Source organism: Pezoporus wallicus, unplaced genomic scaffold, assembly GCF_028554395.1.
Source record: "Pezoporus wallicus isolate ANWC-B61680 ecotype Strahan unplaced genomic scaffold, APGP_CSIRO_Pwel_v1 contig_13350, whole genome shotgun sequence".
Lineage (NCBI taxonomy): Eukaryota > Metazoa > Chordata > Aves > Psittaciformes > Psittacidae > Pezoporus > Pezoporus wallicus.
In genome coordinates this window covers 295494-317191 of record NW_026637943.1, presented here as the reverse complement: position 1 = coordinate 317191, position 21698 = coordinate 295494, and the positions used below count along the sequence as shown (strand labels likewise).

General features: G+C 44.3%; 2 protein-coding genes across 2 annotated transcripts in view; both read right to left on the bottom strand.

Annotated features, from left to right (window-relative positions):
- Nucleotides 1-2348: 2348 nt before the first annotated feature.
- VCPKMT (valosin containing protein lysine methyltransferase) lies at nucleotides 2349-6832 on the bottom strand. Its single transcript, XM_057408464.1, has 6 exons — nucleotides 6582-6832; nucleotides 6211-6321; nucleotides 5927-5999; nucleotides 4892-5011; nucleotides 3347-3451; nucleotides 2349-2780 (listed from the first exon to the last, which is right to left on the bottom strand). The coding sequence occupies exons 1-6, from the start codon at nucleotides 6791-6793 to the stop codon at nucleotides 2766-2768; spliced, it is 636 nt and encodes a 211-aa protein (XP_057264447.1). The 5' UTR covers nucleotides 6794-6832; the 3' UTR covers nucleotides 2349-2765.
- Nucleotides 6833-9374: 2542 nt separating this feature from the next.
- Nucleotides 9375-21698, bottom strand: part of SOS2 (SOS Ras/Rho guanine nucleotide exchange factor 2) — a 57428-nt gene continuing 45104 nt past the window's right edge. Inside the window, exons 15-23 of the mRNA XM_057408453.1 lie at nucleotides 20611-20730; nucleotides 18865-19027; nucleotides 17823-17940; nucleotides 17014-17186; nucleotides 15114-15230; nucleotides 13446-13707; nucleotides 12879-12920; nucleotides 11622-11731; nucleotides 9375-11140 (exon numbers count right to left, since the gene is read on the bottom strand). Coding sequence (XP_057264436.1) covers nucleotides 10631-11140; nucleotides 11622-11731; nucleotides 12879-12920; nucleotides 13446-13707; nucleotides 15114-15230; nucleotides 17014-17186; nucleotides 17823-17940; nucleotides 18865-19027; nucleotides 20611-20730 — 1615 coding nt within the window. The 3' untranslated portion in view covers nucleotides 9375-10630. The remainder of the gene's footprint in view (nucleotides 11141-11621; nucleotides 11732-12878; nucleotides 12921-13445; nucleotides 13708-15113; nucleotides 15231-17013; nucleotides 17187-17822; nucleotides 17941-18864; nucleotides 19028-20610; nucleotides 20731-21698) is intronic.

Sequence of the window (21698 nt, the reverse complement as noted above, 5' to 3'; positions counted from 1 at the left end):
CATCGCTGAGATACCGGTGCCACCTACCACCAGGCAGGAATGAACCACCCATCAAGGCTGCTGTCTGACCCCTGCGCCAGGCGATGCCACCCCACACATGAACTTCACAGCTCTCCTGTGGAAACCACCCATGACCTGCACACCCCACATAGCAGCTTCCCATCATTCCAGCTGGTGTTGAAATTATTCCAGAAAATGATCCATTATTTAGGTGTGATATTCTGCAAATGGCCTGGTCTCCAAAATGTCTCTGTCCGTAACTGGTGGCACCAAACCAGCTCCCACAGCTGCAGCACCAGGGGATTTGCTGGTCTCTCTTCTGTAATGAAATTGTGGCAAGGTGATGCAGAGAATAGGTACACAGCTCAGACACTGCAGCTTTGTCACTGCTGGCTCCTGCAGCAGCCAGCTTGGAGGTGGCTGCATGCCCGTTAGAGCCAGGGGAGTGATAAGCTCTCCTATGTAGAGAAAGCTGGGGCAGATTTGGGCTGGTGTGGACAGGAGTTAGTTGTTGTTCTCTGTTGTGCCCCAAGGGCAGAGCCCAACACTGGCAAATGGCAAACCCGTGCATGAGCACTGCCAGGCACCACAGCCAAACTCCACCAAAGAGGCCCTGTGTTTATGGGAGCAATGCCAACATATGCTCTCCCCAGGGGGGCAGGGACAGGACAAAAAGCCAACAGTGACGACGAGGACTTGTGAGGTGGCAAGAAGGACTTTGCATCCTGTTTTCCATGAGGATGCACCTGCTCCTGATTAAGAGTGGGGACACCCATGCCATGGAAGCCACCGGCCCTACAGGCACTCCCCAGTCACTGTGGAGCTGCAGGAGGATCCCAACTCCCTTCCCAAAAGCCCATTTCCTGCCCCCGCCTCCCCCCCCCCCAAAAAAAAAAAAGCAGCAGTTTCATCTGTTGGTTGCAGGGACAAGATGCAGAGGCAGCAGCCATCTGACCTTCCCCCCCCCCGTTTAGTGGTGGTTTCCTCTTCACAGAGGCAGCAGCAGTGGTTGGGTTTTACAACCCGCCTCGCAGCGGGTGCAGGCGGTGACAGGGAGATGGTGTAGCGGGTGATGGGACACAGCTCTCCCTGGAAGGTCCCTCTCACCCCATGACATTCACAACTTGAGCACTACAGGCATGAAGCTGAGGGCACGGAGAAGCCTCCAGCAGCTGCGTGTGGGGAAGAGAAAAGCACAACTTCCTCCCTTTTTTCTCCTGAAAAGGAAGTGCTGAAATTCCACACCCACAGATAAAACACAATTATTTCACCAGCACCAAACCTGCGGGTAATGCTGTTCCCCCTGATCATACTGGGCCCCAAGGAGGGCAGCATGCTCCCTAGGGGGATACCATTCCTTTTGGGCTCTGGCACATCATCCCCACCACCACTGGGATTCCACCCCAGCTCCAAGCTGAGCAGCTCTACTCTCTCCTCCTGGGGGCCTGTGGTCAGCAAAAGAGGCTGCCCTGCAGGAAAATGCCACCAGAAAACAGCACTGTTCTCACACTGTCCTTACAGTGCACCTCTGGACAACTCTGTTGAACTACAGTTTCCACTGGGGAAGCCATGCTGGTGTAAACACACCAGTAAATATCTTCCTGCAGGCCACTGGTTAATTAAGACATTCTTTTCATAACAAGTTAACAAATAATGCATGCGGTTATGACAAATTGCACTCTTGCTTTGCCATGCATTCACTAATCATCACTGCTGTGCTTTGCAAGCCAGGACAGTGTTTTATGAAGTGCAAACTTTACAAGAACTGGAGACAACAGGAGCTCAAGCTCAGGGCGAGTCCAGAAAACACCGGGGTGCCTGCGAACAAAGCTCCCCAAACACCAGCAGCCAAGGTTTTGAGAAAACCCAGCAGATTTAGCTTCAATACTCAGGTCTCTGCAGTAGGGACCACTCATGCTTTACACAGCAACAATAAGGAACTGTAACAGGCCGTTTACAATCCATGTTGAGCAGCACCTTTGTCACAGCAGACCTGCTTTCCCAGTGCTTTGGGATGGCGCCAGCAGCCACAGCCGCTTCCACTACAGAGCAGAAGTGAGGTTTCTTTTGAAATTAAATCTCAAAGCCATGACTGCACAGGAGGCAGCTTGGTGAGGAACAGCAGCAACAACAAACCCGCTCACCAGAATCGTTTGAAGGTGTCAAACTTTTAACACTGCAAATTCTTATACCAGAAAAGCACACATGAGACCAAAAGGCAGAGCAATCTTGCACACAGACCATCTGCATGTTGTATCTGTGCAGTGTCCACCACCAGGACAGCCCCAGCGAGACTCCCAGGACATCTGCAACGCTAGCACGACACAGAAACCACCATCCAACCCATCTGAAGTGCAAAAGGTTTATTGAGTGGCTGTGTGAGTGAGCCTGCTCAGTTTTCTCCTTGCAGAGACTTTGGAGCGGTGTCCTCAGATCCGCTCTGTGAGCACTTGGCAAGCCATCCGCTGCTCCAACAAGCAGAGGTAACCAGAACACACGCCCAGTGCTGCTCTGAGTTCTGTTTCTGCCTTCCTCAGCCCGCAGACCTGAGCGGCTCACATCTGTCCTCCTGGAAGGCGCTGTCAGTGGTCTCGTCTAATAAGCCCACTTCTTCTGGTGTCTCACACCAAGTCCACCATCAAGAAGCCGTTTTTAGTAGATGAGTCACAAACCACACTGGAAACAGTCTCTTTGTGGTGTTATTCTACACCCTCCTCTCCAGATCTCTACCAGCTGCCAGAGGAGAGATACTGTGGTCAAAGATCTCATGATGGAATATTCTATGACGAGATGTTAAAAAAAAAAAAAAAAAAAAGGATTTTTAAGCAGCCCATTTTTGTTAAAGCACTGGACTCACACGTTGTATCAGCATAACAAGCGAAGTATTTTCTTCATGCATAACTGCTTCATCAATTAACCAAAACCAGATCTAACCAACACTGACAGATGCCAAGTACCACCTCTAGAGACTGGTTTTGGGGAGACGCTCTACAGCAGAGCACACTGCACTAAAAGCAGCAGTAGGCATATTTTTATTACTTCAGTGCCTCCAAACTCCAGTTTTGAGATTCCAACTCACTACAGCGTTGAAGCAAAGAAGAAAGTCAGTGCACAGCTCAAAGATGGTCCTTCTGAAGACAGAGGCTGGCACCTGGCAGAACACTGGGTTTCAGAACAAAGGAGCCCCTTTGTCCCAGCACAGTTCTGGTCTGCTGTTTCACAGGGTCCCTAATGGTATTTCACAGTCAGTTTAGAGCTTCACCCCTGGAACGCTTACACTACGCCAAGTAAACAGCAGCTCTGCGGATTCCTGACAGCATTCGCTGCGCCAGTTAAGTAAACCTACCATTTGCTTCCTGTGGATATTCATGATGTGAATGTCTTCGCTGCGATACTCCTCATCGTGCTTATCCAGGGGAATTTTTTCCAGCTCAAAGTCCAACTGAAGCAGCTGGTTATCAGAGAACACACAAACCAATTGAGATGACACTGACTGCCCTTTTGAACTAAGCACGTTCAGTTAAAGAAGTCCAATACACCTGCACAAGGGCAAGAAGCCTTCAGAGGCTGGAACCACTATGCTCAGACCGTTCCACTGAAGGCCTCCACAAAAGTGCAAGCTATTTTCCCACGGTGCAGCACATTTACTCTTGTTTAATTATTCCAGCACCAATTCAAAGCTACAGACACATTGCAACATTTAAGAAAAATCTAAAAGCTCATGATAAAATATTCTACTTCCTCCAGTCTGCAAAGTGCTAAGCCAAACCACAGCACCTGCCTCTGCCAACATTCTCAACTGGAGGGGAGGGAGAGAAAAAAGGCTGAAAAACCCGAGTGTCAACTCTGCAGTGTGCTCAGATTAACTTGCCTGAACCCTGGCAAGCTAAGGAATGAAATAAATTACAAGAAAGCAACCATCATCCCGAAACAACTACACCTATTGAGTTTATTGTGGGAGTGGCACCTCCTCAGAGCTGATCTCAATTATAGCAACCCTCCTCACAGTCAGGTCCCACGAATTTGAGGCATGGCTGATTATCAAAGAGGTGCTGTTAGTAACACATGCAAATCACCCTGGAATTCTTGCCCTTCCCCTTTTTTTGTAGTAGTATTATTACTACGTACAATCCATTGCTCCTGCACAAGGGCTGCTTTTCTGCAGACTTCACAGGTGCAGAATTAAATCCTGCACTGACCATCATCCCCACAGCTGTAGAAGGGATTCAGCTGTTACTTACCTGCACAGAAGATACAGCTGGACTACTGAATTATATCACTTATTAATGTTCTCTCAGGAGGAGAAAATCTCTTACAGAGCAGCTATACTGCCTAGCAGAGTCCTGAGCTCCTGAGCAACTCTGGAACACTTTACCTGTATTTTTCCCTCTGCTTTCAATGGAAAATGCCAAAAGAAAACAAATTTTCACCAGACTAATTTTTAATGCTCCCACTAACCCCTGGTAACATCAAGACAACCACAGGTATTGCCTCAAGTATGGTGGCCCTTTTGCAGATGTGGAAGGTCTCATGAGCTAGACACACTTTTAACAAGCTGTGCAAGTCCAGCTGCCTGGATCAAAAACATCAATGCAGTTAAGATTAGTAAGGCAAGAGGGGTTAGCGCTATCTTTTAAGGGAAGGAAAGCTCAGTAAGTATCTAGAAAGTTTCTACTGGTAAATTGGAGAATAACTTCAAAAGTCACCATCTGAATTTCCTACCCCATCTCAAGAAAAACGAGTCTCTCCCACTACAAACTCTACTTTGTGCAGTCAACCTGAATCTGTGTATGTAGCAACTGCCACTGATGTTCAGCTTATCTAATACAAAGACCTCCTGTGTCCCAGCTATCTCCCTAACGTTCAAAAAGCACATGTTAAAAACACTTACCTCAAAGTATTTTCTCTCAATTTCAGGATTCTTTCCCATAGTCCTCTGTTCGTAACAGCACAAGATGCACGTATCGGGGCCAGTAAGATCTTTCAGTGTCTTCAGTAATGGTTCTAATGACTGCCCAAGAGAGGTTAAGTATTTCACACTTAGATTTCAAGTTCATTTTACTGTCTCTAACTAGAGAAAATCTTCACCCAAGAGAGAACTTTCCAGCTTTGCTTTTCAGGGACTTATTTTTAGTCCTTTAACTGGGACAAAAAGAACATGGGGGCAAGCTGAAAAGCAGAGGAGAAAGGGAGGCTGCACAGGAGTTTCGCAGACTGACCAAGAGAACTGAACTAGCATCAAAGCCAAAACCATCCCACACTGCTGAGTGGGTATTTCCTCGAGGCACACAACAATACCCATTTCTTTGCGTGCTTCAATATAGGAAATTTTCTCAACTGTTCTTGAAACGTGGCTCAGATCCAGACCACTGCGTTACAGGACCAACATGCAGGGAGCCAGCAGTAACACCACTGAAAGGGCACTGGGACATGGTGGTCTTTAGGTCTTCTCCCTTTTCTTGCAACTTCTGTTAGCTCTCTATGCACATCCTATAGAGCTCCAGCTGAGCAGACTACAATAACCGCTTAGCTGGAGCATGATTTCTCCTTCTGCCTTCCCAAGGGAAGCATAAGGAGAACCCAAACAGTGCAGACACAGCACTTTTCAGCTTAATTTACCAATAAACAGCTCATAACTATCAGTCACAATGTTTTCCTTACCACTTCATTCCCAGTGCTAAAAAAAAAAGGGGGGGGGCGGGAAGGCGCAAATATTGTTTTCTTTTTTTTTTTTAAGCAAAGTCTCCAGGTGAATTTCCAATGACTTTGAATCTCTTAAAAACGCCTTTTCCAGCCATGTTCTATGTATTCCTCTAACCATGGGGATCAAGATGCAAGCACTATAGTGATTTGAACACTTCTCAGCCTGAACCTATGCCCTTCCCAAGGAAGTTTTGTATAGGGGCTTTGCAAACTCCTCATTTACCTCCTCATAGTAAATGCAATCAGCCATTAGTATATAATCAGGGGGAGGCTGAAATTCTGTTACATCTTCACCCCTGAAAAGTAGAGAGAAAACAAAAAGGTGAAAACAAGCTTCAGAAATGATGCAACGCACGATACTACAGGACTGAACATGAACTTTACTACTATGTTCTTATACCCAGCTCCCCTTTTACAGCAGTGTTTCCAATATATCTGGCAATTTAACAAAGCAGGAGCAGGCACGCTGTTAAAGCTGAACAGAAACGTTAAAAGGATCATACAAACCATTTCAGTACCTTGGCTCGGACTGACCCTGTGACCAGATGTTTGTTGTTCTCTATATTAACCATCAACAGCTCCTGCAGCTCCTCAAGGTCGGTAACTGTCACATTCGCCCTGTTAACACACACACGCACACGGTTACGCCCCGGGCCCCTCACCACAGCGCGCACACACACAGGATAACGCTGGTTTTGCAAGAATTCATACGGTTTCACGTAGGTAACGCTATCAAGAGGGCTACGAGGCGGGCAAACAGGAGGGACCTGCCCCTTCCCGGCAGCCAGCGCTGTCCCTGCCTGGCCCGCGCGCAGGCCGGCCGCGGACCGGAGCGGAGCGGCCGTAGCCGCTCGTAGCTCCCGGCTGGCTCCGCTCACCCCAACGTCGCTGCCATGATGCCAACGGCGCCGGTGCCGGCGCCCAGCTCGAGGACGTGGCGGCGGGCGAGGGGGCAGGCACCGGTCTCCAGGAACTTGGCGAGCACCAGCGCGGCGTCCCACACGACGCAGCCCACGCCGCCCGCCGCCCGCTGCTCCAGCCGCAGCGCCGGCCCGCCCCGCCGCTCCAGCTCCCGCACGAAGCCCGCCATGGCCGCGGCTTTGAGGCGGCGCGGACCCGCCTCCCGGGGCCGTCCCGCGCGCGCCGCTCCCGCCGTAGCCGCGGCGCGAAGAAATGGCGGCTCCTCCTCACAGCCCTGGTGTCCCGGTGCCTGCGAGGGGCTCTGCGCTGCGCAGCCGCTGCCCCTCCGCACGTACGGGCAGCTGCGCCTTCAGGTAGCACGGGTCCCTATAGTTTACATGGCACACGTGCAAACCGCTGCCCTCCGTCCCCGCCGTCCTGTAAGCTGTTAACTACATGAAAGCATACCCTGCACTACCCGTGTCTGACAGAAGAACGTAGTTCTACTGTTCACTTGCCACGCAGTCAGGCTTCCCTCAGAGGTGAGAAACCGCCGTTTGGAAACGGCGTGCAGGAGCTCGCCTGGCCGCCAGTCAGACCCTCCCGATCCAGCCCATCAGACGAGAAGCTGACACGGGCAGCCTGGTCTCGTGGAAGGTGTCCCTACCGTGGCAGGGTTGGAAGTGGATGAGCTTTAAGCTCCCTTCCAGCCTGAACCATTCTGTCATTCTATGATTAAACTCCAGCCAGTGGAAAATGCTGTGAAGAAAACTTTCCACGTGTAAACTGGCTGAAAATTAACACCCAGCGGTTCAAAAGCTACTTCACAAGTTGTTACGTGCAGCCTGCAAGCACTGTGAGCATGCAGTCCCACCAGCCAGAGGATTGCCAGAACTCATGGGGGTTGTAGACCCTCATCCAATACTTAAGCTTCCAGAAAGGTTTTAAAAAGGCAGCTGAATACGAATTGGCAGAGCATCAACATCTTTAATTGTAAAGACTTCTGTTTTTTTTCCTTGGACATGTTTATTACTATTACTTCTTAGCATTTCTTACTAATGCTTGCTCCCGCAGGGAGGAGTTACTGTGTTCACTAAGGATTCCAAATTGTATATTCAGACTTCAGGGTGTTTGTGAATATTGAGTAAATGTGTGGAGAACATACCTCCCCCCCAAAAACACCAAAACAACCCCAACCAAACGAAAAGAAACAAAACGTGGTTCCTTTTGTCCCTTTTTGGTTTTGATCTGCTACAGCTATGTCATAGCACCCAAAGAAGTTAATCTGTCTGCCTCCAGAGCAGGGGGAAATGCTAAAGTCAGTAACTCAAAACAAGGCCACTGAAAACAGCTAGAAAGAGGTTTCTTTTTTCATTCCATCTCTTTATCTGCACTTTTCCGAGGGAACTGCCTTTTCCCACACAAGCCAACTTCAAACCCAGCAATTTCATATTTTCCCCCTCTAGCATTTTCCCCCACACACTTTTTATCTACCCCTCTAATTATATAGCAACTGTAATGTTAATTTATTGCTCTCAGCATTCCCTGGAACCACACTGGTGAGAATCTGACTGCATTTGACCACTTCCACAGCCAGTTACTTTGGGAACGTGTGTTGGTGTACCCACCGTATTTCATGCCGCTGGCATCACTTCTGCTGCCCTGCCTTGGAATGGTTCTTTATTTTCCAGCTCCTGTTATGCTTGGAGGACAGTTTAATTGTGTGGTAAGCTATCCATAAACAAGGTCCCTTTTATGAATCATCCTGTGATTTACATACTTTAGGTAAATTCCAGAGCTGGCGCTGTAAAGGTAAGAGTCACGTTTCATGCATGGGAAATGAAGCTAGGAACATTTAGCTGCTGCTTTCTAGCATAAGTATCTCATGTTTGCACATTATTGCCCCCATTGGAGATCAAATCTAAGAGGTTCCTGCTTTCCCTTTATCCTTCTGGAGCTTTATTGTCCCAGCACTATTGATCAGTTGTAAGTAGTGATGCTTTAAGCCCAGCCTGCAGGAAAACCCGCAGGATCTTCACTGCACATAATTTTACCACCAGATACTAATAGAAGACTTACAGAAAAGTTACAAGCTGAGGTTTTACTGCAGAGGAAAAGCCACAATTAAGGCATCGTCTGCTTCCTGCCTGCATTCATGCATCTCAAATTTGGGACTTCCTCAATGTTATTTTCGTGAAGTGAAGCAGCTCTCCTTTATAAAGTGCCTTCGGCCGCTTGCATGAATAGATTCTTCCCCTCCTCTCTTCCTCAGGAAAGAAGCATGAAGGGGAGAGGCAGCAGAAGACTATCCAAGAGGCAGATGGCAAATGCATCTTCCCAGGAGAAGAAAATGACCACCCCTTCCAGGTATATCACACCTCTCCTTTTCCAGAAAATCCCCAAGACAGTGGGAGCAATATAGGCAGGCCAGTGAAAAGCCAGAGTGTGACTTGGAAGCCTGAACTGCTGCAGATCCCACCACAGTGCTCTTCCACTAGTCAGGAGCCCGAAAATATGGGAACCACTTCTCCGTTTAGAGCGGCCTAGGTATCCAATGGGCTTGCAGGTGTTAGGAAAGATTCAAATCCCAGGGATCTGTTGTGTGTTGGGCTCAACTTCGTTGAAGCTTTGCTGACGGCCCGACTTCCAACTGAGGGGCACCCAAGTGGAGAAGAGCAGCCTGAAAAATTGGGGGCATTTTGTATTGCCAAAGAGTTGCTAAATGTAATTCCCAATCTTGTCCTTAGAAGGAACACACACTGCTCAAGCTCTTAAAAATTAAGACTGGGGTGATTTATTAATCTTGTTAAGAACTCTGATACAAAGCACAGTAAAAGGCCACAGACCAGTAAATAAAATGTGGCTTCTGGCCACTTCATAAATGCTGCTACAGTACTACCAGTAAAACAGACTCACTCTCACACCAGTTCAACCAAGTAGTTCAACTGGCAAATAAAAGTTCCATTCACTTATCAGTTTAAAAATTTTAATAAAGCTTTAAGTGTTTGCTGGTTTAAATGCTACCAATTTCCAAAATGGATTCACGATTAAGTTAAGTAAGATTTAAAGGAAGTTATTAAGTTTGGAAGGCAAGACTGTTCCTAAGCCAGAGGAAACACTTCTGGCCATAAAAGACTGCAGGAGTAGCAGACTCTATTATAGGCCTCAAATCACTTAAATTTATACAGGTTATTAGCATTATCTGTAAATATACAATATAAACAATTGTACATACATGGCATATAGCTTTGTTCAAAACAGTAGACTTTAGCTTAAGACATCTTCGCCTACCAAAACAAAAAGGCACATCTGAACAAGATGCATGCTAAGTACTAGGGATCCTTTCCAATAATTCAAGACGGGTAGTCAGTCCTTGTTCAGCCTTTCTCAAAATAATCAAGACCAACTGAGTATTTTGGTATTTAGACTTCAACCTGGATTTTTTTTTGTCTTCAGCAGCAAATCAATGGCAATTAAGACATGGCATTAAAATATTCGAGAACAGTAGCTGTCACTCACTAACCTCCAAGCTTACACAAAGTTAGAAGGCAAGTGGCCGGAGGTTTAAAATCAGTAACACTGTGTGTCCTCATGTTGTGTCATCATCCCACTGTTCTTTTTTTAAATTTAAAACAAAAAAAAAGGCCACTAATGCTCGAATTTGAAGAAATTCCACAGACGCACCTTTTTTTTTGGCTCAGTGCAAATAAATGATGTCAGTTATCCATTCACTTAGTGTAGTTTACAGTGCAAAAGATCTATTTTTTATACTGGCATGACTGTCGGCACTGAGGATGTGAAACAAGGCAATGCTGCTGATCACCTGAGGGTAATGCTGTTGAACAGACGCAGGCTAGAGCATGTGTAGTCTTATTTTTCCAATTTAAACCTTTTTTTTTTTTTTTTTTGATCAGCAGCACTTTAAGAGCGTAATTTGTATAAGTACTAAAATACACTGCCTTTTTTGAATAAATAAAAAGGAACTTTACAAATACTATTCCAGTGTCAATGACTACTGTGGCTAAGGTCATTGAGGAGTTTCTGCATTTTCCAGCAAAGACAGTCTGTGCAAAGGAGGGTGGGAGAGCTCCCTTTTGTAAGTCTTTGGTGGCAGTTTTGGTAACTGAGGGCTTGAATTGTGCCGGGGTGGGACGGGGGGCACAGGCGGGTGAACCAGGTTGTTGTGACTCGCGCTGATCACGCAGCAGCGGCGCAGGACCCTGGGAGAGGGTGTGCTGGGAGGAGTGCCGGGAGAGCTGGGGCCTGTGCTCGCCTCCCTGAACCAGTCGGGATCTCTGTGTAAGCGTCCCACTGGCGGTGGCTGGAGGTTGAGAGGGCAGTTGATGAAGTGTTCAGGAGGCCGGAGTGGTACCGGTGGCGGAGTGTCAGGAAGAGGGTCCCGGGGGGGTGGAGGAGGAGGACTGTGCAGTGGCTGGTCAAGGGGGTTAGTGTAAGCAGGAGCACGAGGCTGTATCTTTGGAGGTGGTGGCTGCCGAGGTGGAATTGCTGGAGGATCGTCATCCGACTTTAAACTTCCCTGTAACATTACAAAGAAGAAATGCAGATGTTTAGATAAAGAGCAGATCTTCTGACAAATGCAGAATTCTCCTGACATCTGCTATGGGTGCTCTCGGAAACATGACACTGGCATAGCTGTACCTTTGGGCTGGATATGAAACTTTAAAGACAACTGCATTTGGATGTCTTTTAGACTAATGAAGTCCTGTTGGCTAGATGGTTGGAGTCGATCATAGATTCATAGAAGGGTTTGGGTTGGAAGGGACCTTAAAGCTACTCCAGCTCCAACCCCTGCCACGGTAGGGATACCTTCCATGAGACCAAGTTGTTCAAAACCCATCCAAACCTGGCCTTGACCACTTCCAGGGATGGGGCAGCCACAGCCTGTCTGGACACTTAAGGTCATACGAACTTAAAGATCTTTTCTAACCTAAATGATTCTGTGATTCTAGATGTCCCCTGATTTATTCTCAAAGTTACTCAATATAGGACAGAAATACCTTAGCATTAGAAGCATCCTGATCCAGCTTTTTTCGTGGAGGAAGTGGAGGAGGGTTTTGAGGCTCATCACTTAGTTTAGGAAAGCTACCCCATGAGCTGAAGAAAGTCTCTGGAGAGAGAAGAGCAGATATTTTAGTGCTTGTGCAGTATCTGAGGAACATATGCTACAATACTGAGCCAAACTAGAAGCAACTGAAATAAGCTGATCTTTGTGCTCAACAGCAACATGAACCATTAACTTCAGCTGGATGAAATTTCCCTTAATTTCTTTCATCAGATATGCACCTCACAAAGTGGTCTCCTATTTCCAGTATCAAAGATACACATCGACATTTAGCAGGCAACGCTAAAGGTCAGAAAAATAAAGTGAACTCTGAGTGAGCACTTGAATAACTTTCTCTGCAATCCTCCCTACATTTCAGAATCTACCCTGTTCACCACCGTGCCTGCAGTTTGCCCACAGGCCACTTTGGAGTGGAAGGTTTGTTCTCTCTGCCGTATGGATACACGTTCAAATTCAGAAACTCAGACGCTTCATTAACAGGTCTGCAACACTTCTAAAGCAGGAGAATTACACACTGAACAGAGCAGATGGCATTAACTCTTACAGGATTTTAGGACATTTTTAGTCCCTCCTTTTTACAGAGGGGAAAAAAAATTCCTCAAAGTTAAGCAACAACACAACCTCCCAGCCTGTATTTGTTACTTGTCACGCCTTTGCTTTTCTCTCTGAAGTGCACAGAGCTCTGTATCAACACATTGGGCACCTGTGCTCTCCAGTTTGAAATTCTAATATTCTGAAAAAGTCTATGTGTCCATGTAATAAGGGAGTAAAACGAGAAGCTAAAAACAGATGAATACAGGATATCCCTCATTGCTGTGGTTGGTACAAAAAGTACCTCATCTTTCCAAGCAACAGCACAGTTATTTTCACTGAGTGGCAGTATGAAATTATTGTGCTGCTTCATTTGTAGCATTAGGTAAAAAAAAAAATAAAATCATTGAGGGCATTCAAAATAGAACCAAAATCATGCTAGAGCCTGGGGAAAAATAAAACAGAATGAACCCAGACTGTTTTTAGACTTTACATCTTTACTGGATATTGGATCTAAAACCTGTATAAAAAAATCCTCAGATCCCTAATGAATACAGCCCATATTTTCACCCCAGATTTCAGATTTTAATTCCCATTCAGTTATCCTGAAACCAGGAAAAGCAGAGTGAAATGAAACATTTAACAGAATTATGGTACTCACTCGACTGTGGCAAACTGACGGGAGCAAAGATGCTGTTGTTTCCTGTTAAAGGAAAAATCAATTAAAGACTTTCCATACAGAAGAGCTGCACTACATCACATAATGTATGCTTTCAAGACTAAGGAGCTGCTCACAGCTACAAGCAAAGCTTGGGAGTGTATTGGTGGATCTGAACTAATAGTGTAATTTCTTAAATCAAGACTGCATTTTGGAGGGAGTGCCCTGACCATCCCCACTTCTGGCACTTCAGTTCACATCTCAAAACACACAAGACCGGATTCCCTTCAAAGGAAATTAAATCAGAATCGCTAGCATGTCATCAGCCCACAGGACCACTCCTGAAACATGCACTGGTGTGGATGCCTGCTCCTCAGCACCTTCTCTTGCCATGGATGTGCCATACATGGTAAAGCAGTAAACCACAGGACATGAAACACTGACACAAGAACTTCACAGTCCACAACTAAGTTTGTCAACTTTTTTTGTAAAGGGCTGGCATACACACCAATACATTTTGAAAGCCTGAGGCACAGTAACAACCATTATTAAAGCATATTGCACATTTACCATAAGAACTGTTGAGGTCAATGTCTAAAAACACACTGAACTCTGAAGAAGCAGACACTGGTGGCGTAGACGGTGTGTTTGGTGAAGTTGGTGCTGATACTGTTGATTCATGCTCTGCCTCAGTGATTCTACTGAAGCTTATCTTACTTGGTTCCTTTTCAAGTGGCAGTGGATGACTTCTCAAGGTGCTAGAAGTGGAGCTGTGTCTGCCAGTGTTGGGCCTTATCCCAGGAGACTTCAGGGGGTAGGTTGTTTTTCTAGGCTGGAGATAGTAAAGCTGGTTAGTACTGCTAACATTTCAGATAGCAAAGTTGCCAAGTCTTTATGAGATATTTTTAAAAGTACTACCTTAAAAAGTAGTACAGCCTTTCTACAGTTGACTTGAGATACAGCCTGTTGTTAACTATACAGCAGGAGTTTACTGAAAAGTTATGGATGCAGCTTAATAAATCTTTTTTTCCATTTTAATAATTTTATTTTTTTCCACAGTTATGAAGAGTCACATTTCAGATGCATGCCAACTGGGACAGAACACAGGGAAGAGCAGCTCACAACCTTCAGGGGGACAGTAATGTCAAGTGCCCCCATAGGCCTGCAGAAGAGCCTCATAACAGCACTGTAAGATGAGCTTTGTGCTTGTACCTCACAAGGACACCAGGGCCCTACATGTATTCAGGATTGAGGACACATTCAGATGCCCGTTGACTACATCCTCTGGGTTAGTGAGGACAAAATTCTTACATGCACACATCACTGGGGTGAGTGAAACAAGACTCATTAGACTCAGGTGTAACATGACACAGATCAAAGCCAATTTTGAAGATAAATTATGTTCCCATCCTATGGTGGTATGCATGACTCCACCACATTACAGTACCCAGAACTGGACTTTCCTGAAATTCCAATAAGAATGTCTGGTTTGGAAATCACGAACTACAAAGAATTCATGCCCAGCTGCCCAGGACTGGCAGCGTGGATATCTATTTTTAGAAAATATTTTAAAGCTATTACTGTAAGCAGCGTTTTTGCAACAGTAATTTCTGTCACATTTATCATCTTACTCATTCCTCTAACAGGAGATTGCTAAAATGATTTATAGCTCTCCCAAAAACCAGAGATGTCCCTAGCTACTCTGCAGTACAATTACATTGTATAAAAGACAAGTGTTATAGAGAGGGATCTTTCTGCTTAATAAAGAACCCAGAGGTCCAGTAGCTGTTTTTTTTTAAAAACCAAAATTCTACTGCCTTGAATTGAACTGTTTTGTTCAGCAAGAAGGTTGCACCTTGTCAATTCAATTTTTGCAACAATGCAAAATATTTAGACAAAAGAAAAATGGAAATTAACTTCTACTTCAAGAAAACACATTAATGATGTATAAAAAAGTATTTCAATTAATATCAATGTTTCTTCATGCTGTGAAATAAGAAAAGTTACCACACATTTTATCAGATAACTGTATGGTTGGAAACACAAATTGGTATGACAGTATTTTAGGCTGCAGAAAAAAATTTTCATCTGAAACAAGAATATTTCTAAATCAAGTTTTGCTGGAAAATCATCCCATGATACAGAATTCTAAAGGAAACATATACGGCTTATTGACAGGTATTCTTTTTCATAGTGGCTAGTGAATTTTAACTGTTTAATTTGCAGGACAAGACTTACAAATCTAGGCGGTTGCTTGCAGTTTCGAGGTTCAATTTCTAATGACTTGTTGAACAGATAATCTGTAAACTCTTTTTCTGGTATCTTCCCCATAGGGTTGAGGTTTTCAAAGAATTTCTAAATGAAAAAAGCATCAATAATATTTTTAAAATAAGCATATATATAGAATTGTAATGAAGCGTTTGTAAATCACAGATTAAAGTTCTAGTTTTTCATTATTATGAAGCTTATTTCCAGGAAAAACAGAGGAAAACATTCCCTGAAATAAATACAAAACAATCCAATGCAAGAAACAGTCAGATTCCCAGTCAGTTTTCTGACATGACAGAATGACTTTGTGCCAAATAACTAGGCATGGTAAATTAAATCTTCTGTAAATTGCTAATGTTCTTGACTAGTGAATCATGCAGAACAAAGCAGTGTTAAGGCCTGTGCAACACATCCTGTGTGCTTGCCTTAGCATCGCAGATCTGGGAAGGAGCAGAATATGATGATACAGTAGAGGAAGCAAAGGTTTTGCTGTTGCTGTTTCTTAGAGGTGCTTTGGACGTGATCAGTTCACTACGAAGAACAGGAAGTGACGGGACAAAAGCAGGAAGGTCAGTAGCAGGGACAGAGTATGGCACTGGGGCACAAGGACTGGATGGAAAGCATGGCTAGGATGGGACTGGCACTGAGGGCAGGACATGGGACAGGATAAAGCTCCCTGAATGCTTGACCACCCTGCACTGCTCCTGCTGCAGTGGGAGTCTGTGGGTGGTGAACTACAGCATTTCCCTTTGTTCTTTTTGCAGCACAAACACTGTCATCCCTTGAACTTAAAAGTACTTCTTGGCTTATAAATACTGTAAATCTAAAATCTTCCCAGACACATCCACAGCAATTAAATACAGTGCAAACAGCATTTTAAACAGCAGTATTACTGCCCATTTAATTCTTCACATAACAAACCTCTTTCTTGCTTCCTGCCTGCTGCTGCTCGCTACTGAGATCAAGAGCTGTCCAAGCAGCTTTCTGGAAAAGTTACAATTAGCTGTGCTCTCAGGAAGTATGGCTGACACTTAAAGCTATTTCTTTTCAATCATTAGTACCCCCACATAAAAAATCTTGTTGTTACCTGGCTCACTGCTTCTCCATCTTCCTCGAAATTCCTTTATATTATCTGGGATTCCCTAGTCTTTGCCTTGGGTAAGTAACCACTCAAGCATCCTGTCATTTCTGAGGATAATGGTAGCTGACACTGGCACCTCCACATCTGCTTAGCTTCTGCCATGCTGCATGACCATTCATATTTGTGCTTAACTAGTGTGTAGCAACTGCTAGCAGGGTCAGGAGACTTTGTTCAGAGGTATTACAGAATGCCTGCCTGAAGGACTGAACACACCAGGCACGTACAGAGAGTTTTGGGTTAAAAGAAACAGATTTTTCTTCAAAAAGTTCTGCTGTTTAGTCAGTATGACTTATTCATTTTGTTCTGTTGCTAAGAAGTCTCTGATACCACACTACAGAACAATAAGGGAATGAAGAAGACCCAGAATGATGGAATCCAAGTGAGCAAATCCCCATCTCTGGCTAGCCCTTTGCAGTGGTACTTTGTTGTCAACCCAGCCTGCTCCCCCCTCTGCTGATGGTTGCCGCTCATGCAAGATTAGCTCTAGAAGATTGTGAAGACAGGCCAGAAGAAGCTGTGGCTGCCCCATAGCAGGAAGTGTTCGAGGCCAGTTTGGACGGGGCTTGGAGCAACCTGGTCTAGTGCAAGGTGTCTCTGCCCATGACAGGGGGTTGGAACTATTTAAGGTCCCTTCCAACCCAAACCTATCAGTGATTCTATGATTATCTGACAATTTCTTGTTCTCACATTCTTCTCCTATCCCCAAACAGATATTTAATGTTTGGTTACCCGAATTTCTGGCTCTATCCGTAAACAGTAAGGCTGGTTTTGATACTGCTGAATTTCTCCTGTAATTTCAGCCACTTTTCTCCTCTTACTGAAGTTAATTAATTCTTTCCCTTGTCTTTTAAGGAAGTCAGGATTCCCTTCTTCTGTCTTCAAAATATTTGTTAGGTATATTCCTGATAAAGAGAGAAGTATTTGTGATATTTATTTTTCATTCCAAGACCTGATTTCATTCTTTCTAATGAATAATAAAAAAGTCTGAACATAGGCAGACCTTTCCCTTTAATGCTTCAACAGTTTATCAGCTGGCAAGAATGAATCAAGTCTGCATTTTACATGGGAACAATATTTTGAAATACGGTGTTTTATCTCCCTCAAGTAACATCCAGAGTTTAGAAAAAAACATCTTTAGGTCATTGCCATAAACAGATCACAAGTGTGGAGGCAGTGTTAAACAAAATAAGGAAATATTCATACCAATGTAATACCAGTAATCCATATACTAAACTAGAAACATAAATATTACATAAAAGACATGGCATCTTTTACCTGGTCTAGTGGAAGGTGTTCCTACCCATGGCAGGGATGCTGGAAATAGGAGATCTTTAAGGTCCCTTCCAACCCATAGGACATTCCGCCCATAGACATTATATGAAGTCTAAAAAAATTACAAACCTTGGAAGCCAAAAGTCACACATATTACAGACTTCTCAGAGCTAACACAACCCTGAACACTTCAAGCAATATTAACACATCTGCATCAAACTCAAGCCTGACAATGCACACTATTAGCCTGCCCTGGTGTTACTTACCAAAGAAAGGCACACAGGGTGGGTTGATTGACTTGAGCTTAGCTAGATACTTCTTGAAGTGATCTTGACTTAATTCTACTGCTTCATCCAAAACTCTTTTTTTTCTTTCCTGTAGCGCCTAAGTTGTCAAAGAAAAAAACCCAGGGATGCAAATCTCAACAGCAAAACCAAGGCAATCATCAGCAAAACCAAGGCAATTCCCTAGCTCTCTCAGCAAAACACAGGAACTCAAATTCAGATTTAAATCATGAGGCTGCTGTAAACAGACTATTACTTTGTCTATCAACTTAGAAGCATAATCTTGGTCTTTATTAAAAATTAAACATTTAATTTTGAATTTAACTGAAAGGCCTCATGTGCCTTTCAGAGACATACAAAACTCAAACCTTCTAATTCATGTTTCTTTTTCTATTTTAGTCAAGGGAGGCTTTGCTGCCAAATCCTAGGTGTTTCTTTTCCTTGGCAACTGAAGAACAGAATTACTACTTGTGTTGTAGCTCCTCTTCCTACTGTCCCTTTAAACTGTTTCAGCAGCTACTTGTTTCTGTCTCTGATGTCTGAATTTTCTGAGACTTTCTCATCCAAGTTCTTGTGATCAACTGAAATCTGATTTTTAGCTATCCCCTCCTCATGCCCTCCTACTCCCCCACTTCTTGCATAGGTAGGAAATACTCTTAAAAGTCATTCAATCCAATGTTCTCAGCCTTAGGATCCTCCTCTTTCATACCCATAAAATGCTGGATAGAATAAGAGGTTAATTTCAGACAGGTTAACAAACAGCAATCAAGCAGCTGCGGCATCTCCCCTTCTTGGGCTGAATACATGTGAGAAAACATCTGCTGAAAAGCTCCACTTCCCATTACGTACCCTCTGAGACACCCAGCTCATTGTGTGTTTTTGCATATGTAACTTTGAACATTTCACTTGTTTTCTTCCATGAAAGCAAGCGTGATACGGATACTACAGATTTCACTTCGGAAATGTGTGTTACACTTCTGGAGTCCGAGTATTTTTATTTCCAAGAGTGGTGCCCAAAACTTACCTCAAATGTGTGATCTAGTCTGTACACTGACACAGAGTTCATTGCACTGACGATCTCCAAAACACCATTGAAATTATTCAGATCTTGAAAAACCTGCAGGATTTCTATAATCCTACTCAGCACAGCCACTCGCTCTTCAAAATTCTCAGTTTCCACTATGCACCTAATCAAAAGATGTAATTTGAGAAACACTGATAAATAAAACCTGACATTTTGCTAAATCAAAATTTTCCAAGCAAACACTGTACAGTACATCTAATATGCACATTTGGCTCTCTTTCAAGAATCTCAAGTACAGATTTATGTAATCACGTCTTACATATGTTCAAGTTGGAAAGCCAACAGAGGTTTTGGCATATCCTGTAAAATAATAAAGCAAATCCTAAGCAAGGTCCAGGGGGAACAGGGTGACTCTCATGCCACTGTATCTACAGCATCATTTTAAACTTGCTAAGTTGTACACTTAGAAGCTTCTACACCCTTTTGACTGCAGCACTGGCTATGTCCTCAGAAGTACTTAATCATAAAATCATAGAATGGTTTAAGTTGGAAGGGACTTTAAAGACCATCCAGTTCCAACCCCCTGCCATGGGCAAGGACACCTTCCATAGACCAGGTTGCTCCAAGCCCCATCCCAACATGGCCTTGAACACTCCAGGGATGGGGCAGCCACAGCTTCTCTGCACAACCTGTGCCAGTGCCTCAGCACCCTCACAGGGGGTAACTTCTCACTTATATCCGCTGGGATAACATATTTAAGAAGGGGGAAAAGTTACTGTGCAGGAGCAATTGCAATCGGAGAGAGGAGTGAGAGCAACAGCCCTACATACCCCAAGATTAATGAAGAAGGGGAGTAGGAGGTGTTTCAGGCACTGGAGCAGAGATTCCCCTGCAGCCCATGATGAAGACCATGGTGAGGCAGGCAGGCTGTTCTCCTGCAGCCCATAGAGGTCTATGGTGGAGCAGATCTCCACCTGCAGCCCATGGAGGACCCCACACTGAAGCATGGGGATGCCCAAAGGAGGCTGTGAACCCATGGGAAGCCATCCTGGGGCAGGGTCCTGGCAGGACCTGTGACCCCACAGGGAACCCATGCTAGAGCAGCCTGTTCCTGAAGGACTGCACCCCATGTTAGGGACCCATGCTGGAGCAGTTCATGAAGAACTGCAGCCTGTGGAAGGATTCACAGTGGAGAAGTTCATAGAGGACTGTCTCCTGTGGGAGGTACCTCGTGCTAGAGCCAGGGAAGTGTGTGAGGAGTCCTCCCTCGAGGAGGAAGGAGCAGCAGAAACAATGTGATGAACTGACCACTACCCCCATTCCCCATCCCACCACTGATGGGGAGGACGTAGAGAAAACTGGGAGTGAAGTTGAGCCTGAAGAAAGAGGGGTGGGTGGGGAATTGGTAACTGGTGAGCGATCTCTCCATCGTTATCTTGGCCTATGAGCCTTTTGTAGTATTTTCTCTCCCACATCCTGCTGAGGAGGGGAGAGATAGAGCGGTTTTGGTGGACACCTGGCATCTAACCAGGGTCAACCCACCAAAATTGAAAAAACCCTTCCAGTCTGTCTCAGGAAGAAGGACCATGTGACTGGCATGGCTATGAACCCTTAAACCAAAATCTGAAATTTCTGTAACATTCAACAGCTATCTCAAGATTCAAGGCAACAGAATTCAAGTAACAGAAAAACGTTTCTCTCCAAATTCCAGTAGGAGTTGATGCCACTGCCACCACCTGCACTTACTTTTCAAACCAAAGAGTAAGATTTGTAGTATGACGAATCATTTTCAACAGATTTGGGGAGTTAATTTCCTTATCTTCTTTAGTCCACACGCTACCAACGAGTTCAGAAGGCTGTACTGCCCTGATAACGACAAAACAAGATGCAGAAGAATGCTCGATACAAATAATAATTGTATGTTCTGTGTTTACATTAAAAGATTATTTCTTCCCTTAGCCATGACTTGATGTTTCACAAATACAATCCAATCTAATCTACTGCAAAACAGTTACGTAAAATAACTTTTTACTGAGTATTTGAGTCTAGAAGGAAATACATTTCTATCTTGATTGAAACTGGCATTTTTGAATAAGTATTTTCAGATAAGACAATTACAAAGGAGTAAGTTTAATTTCCTGCAAGTGTACGACAGCAACTTAAGCATAGTTACAGTTTTAAAATAGGAAGCTGAAGTACTTTGACCAACCTCCTGGAAAAGTGGCCTATTTCAGTAGAAAACCTGCTGTCTGAAGCACAAAAGGATGCCTCACCTTCCGGTTTTCTGAGACCTTTAAGAATTTTTACCCAGCTAAACCTAGCTCTCACATCAAGGCCTGCTCTGTTTATCACAGGTAACAACAGAGCTAGGAAAGAATGGAATACATATGGTATCAGACCAAAAAACCTCTTCAGAATTAGAGGACCTTGATGTCCTAGTGCTGTGGTTATATGCACGTAACACCTGGGCCTTTGCTATGCAGCTATAAAGGACAGGAGTAGACATAACTGTGTTATCATTTTATGATGTAACAAGCATTTCTTATTAATGTACCACTAAATTTGCTTTTATCAGGGAGACAATACAAGTTAGCATTATCTACTCATAATATTTTGGTGTCCTTCCTGTACTTATTTATGTTGTCAAAAGTCTGATATGGAGATAAAAAAAAAAAACCACCTTTTTTTCCTTGCATTTTTTGTTATTGAACAGATGGCAAGAAAACACTGCTCCATAAACTGAAAGTCAAGGGGACGTACTTTTGAGTGACTGTATGAACTGGAACTCTTACTTGCTCAAACAATCTAAAAAAAGACACCTTAGCTCAATCCCT

Excerpts from the sequence above, each read along its gene's own strand:
- VCPKMT (XM_057408464.1), bottom strand. The coding sequence starts at position 6,793 with ATGGCGGGCTTCGTGCGGGAGCTGGAGCGGCGGGGCGGGCCGGCGCTG. Across the intron at positions 6,000-6,210 it reads CGAGCCAAGGTACTGAAATG|GGGTGAAGATGTAACAGAAT; the intron begins GTTTGTATGATC and ends TCTACTTTTCAG. Across the intron at positions 3,452-4,891 it reads TTGAGAGAAAATACTTTGAG|CTGCTTCAGTTGGACTTTGA; the intron begins GTAAGTGTTTTT and ends TCTGATAACCAG.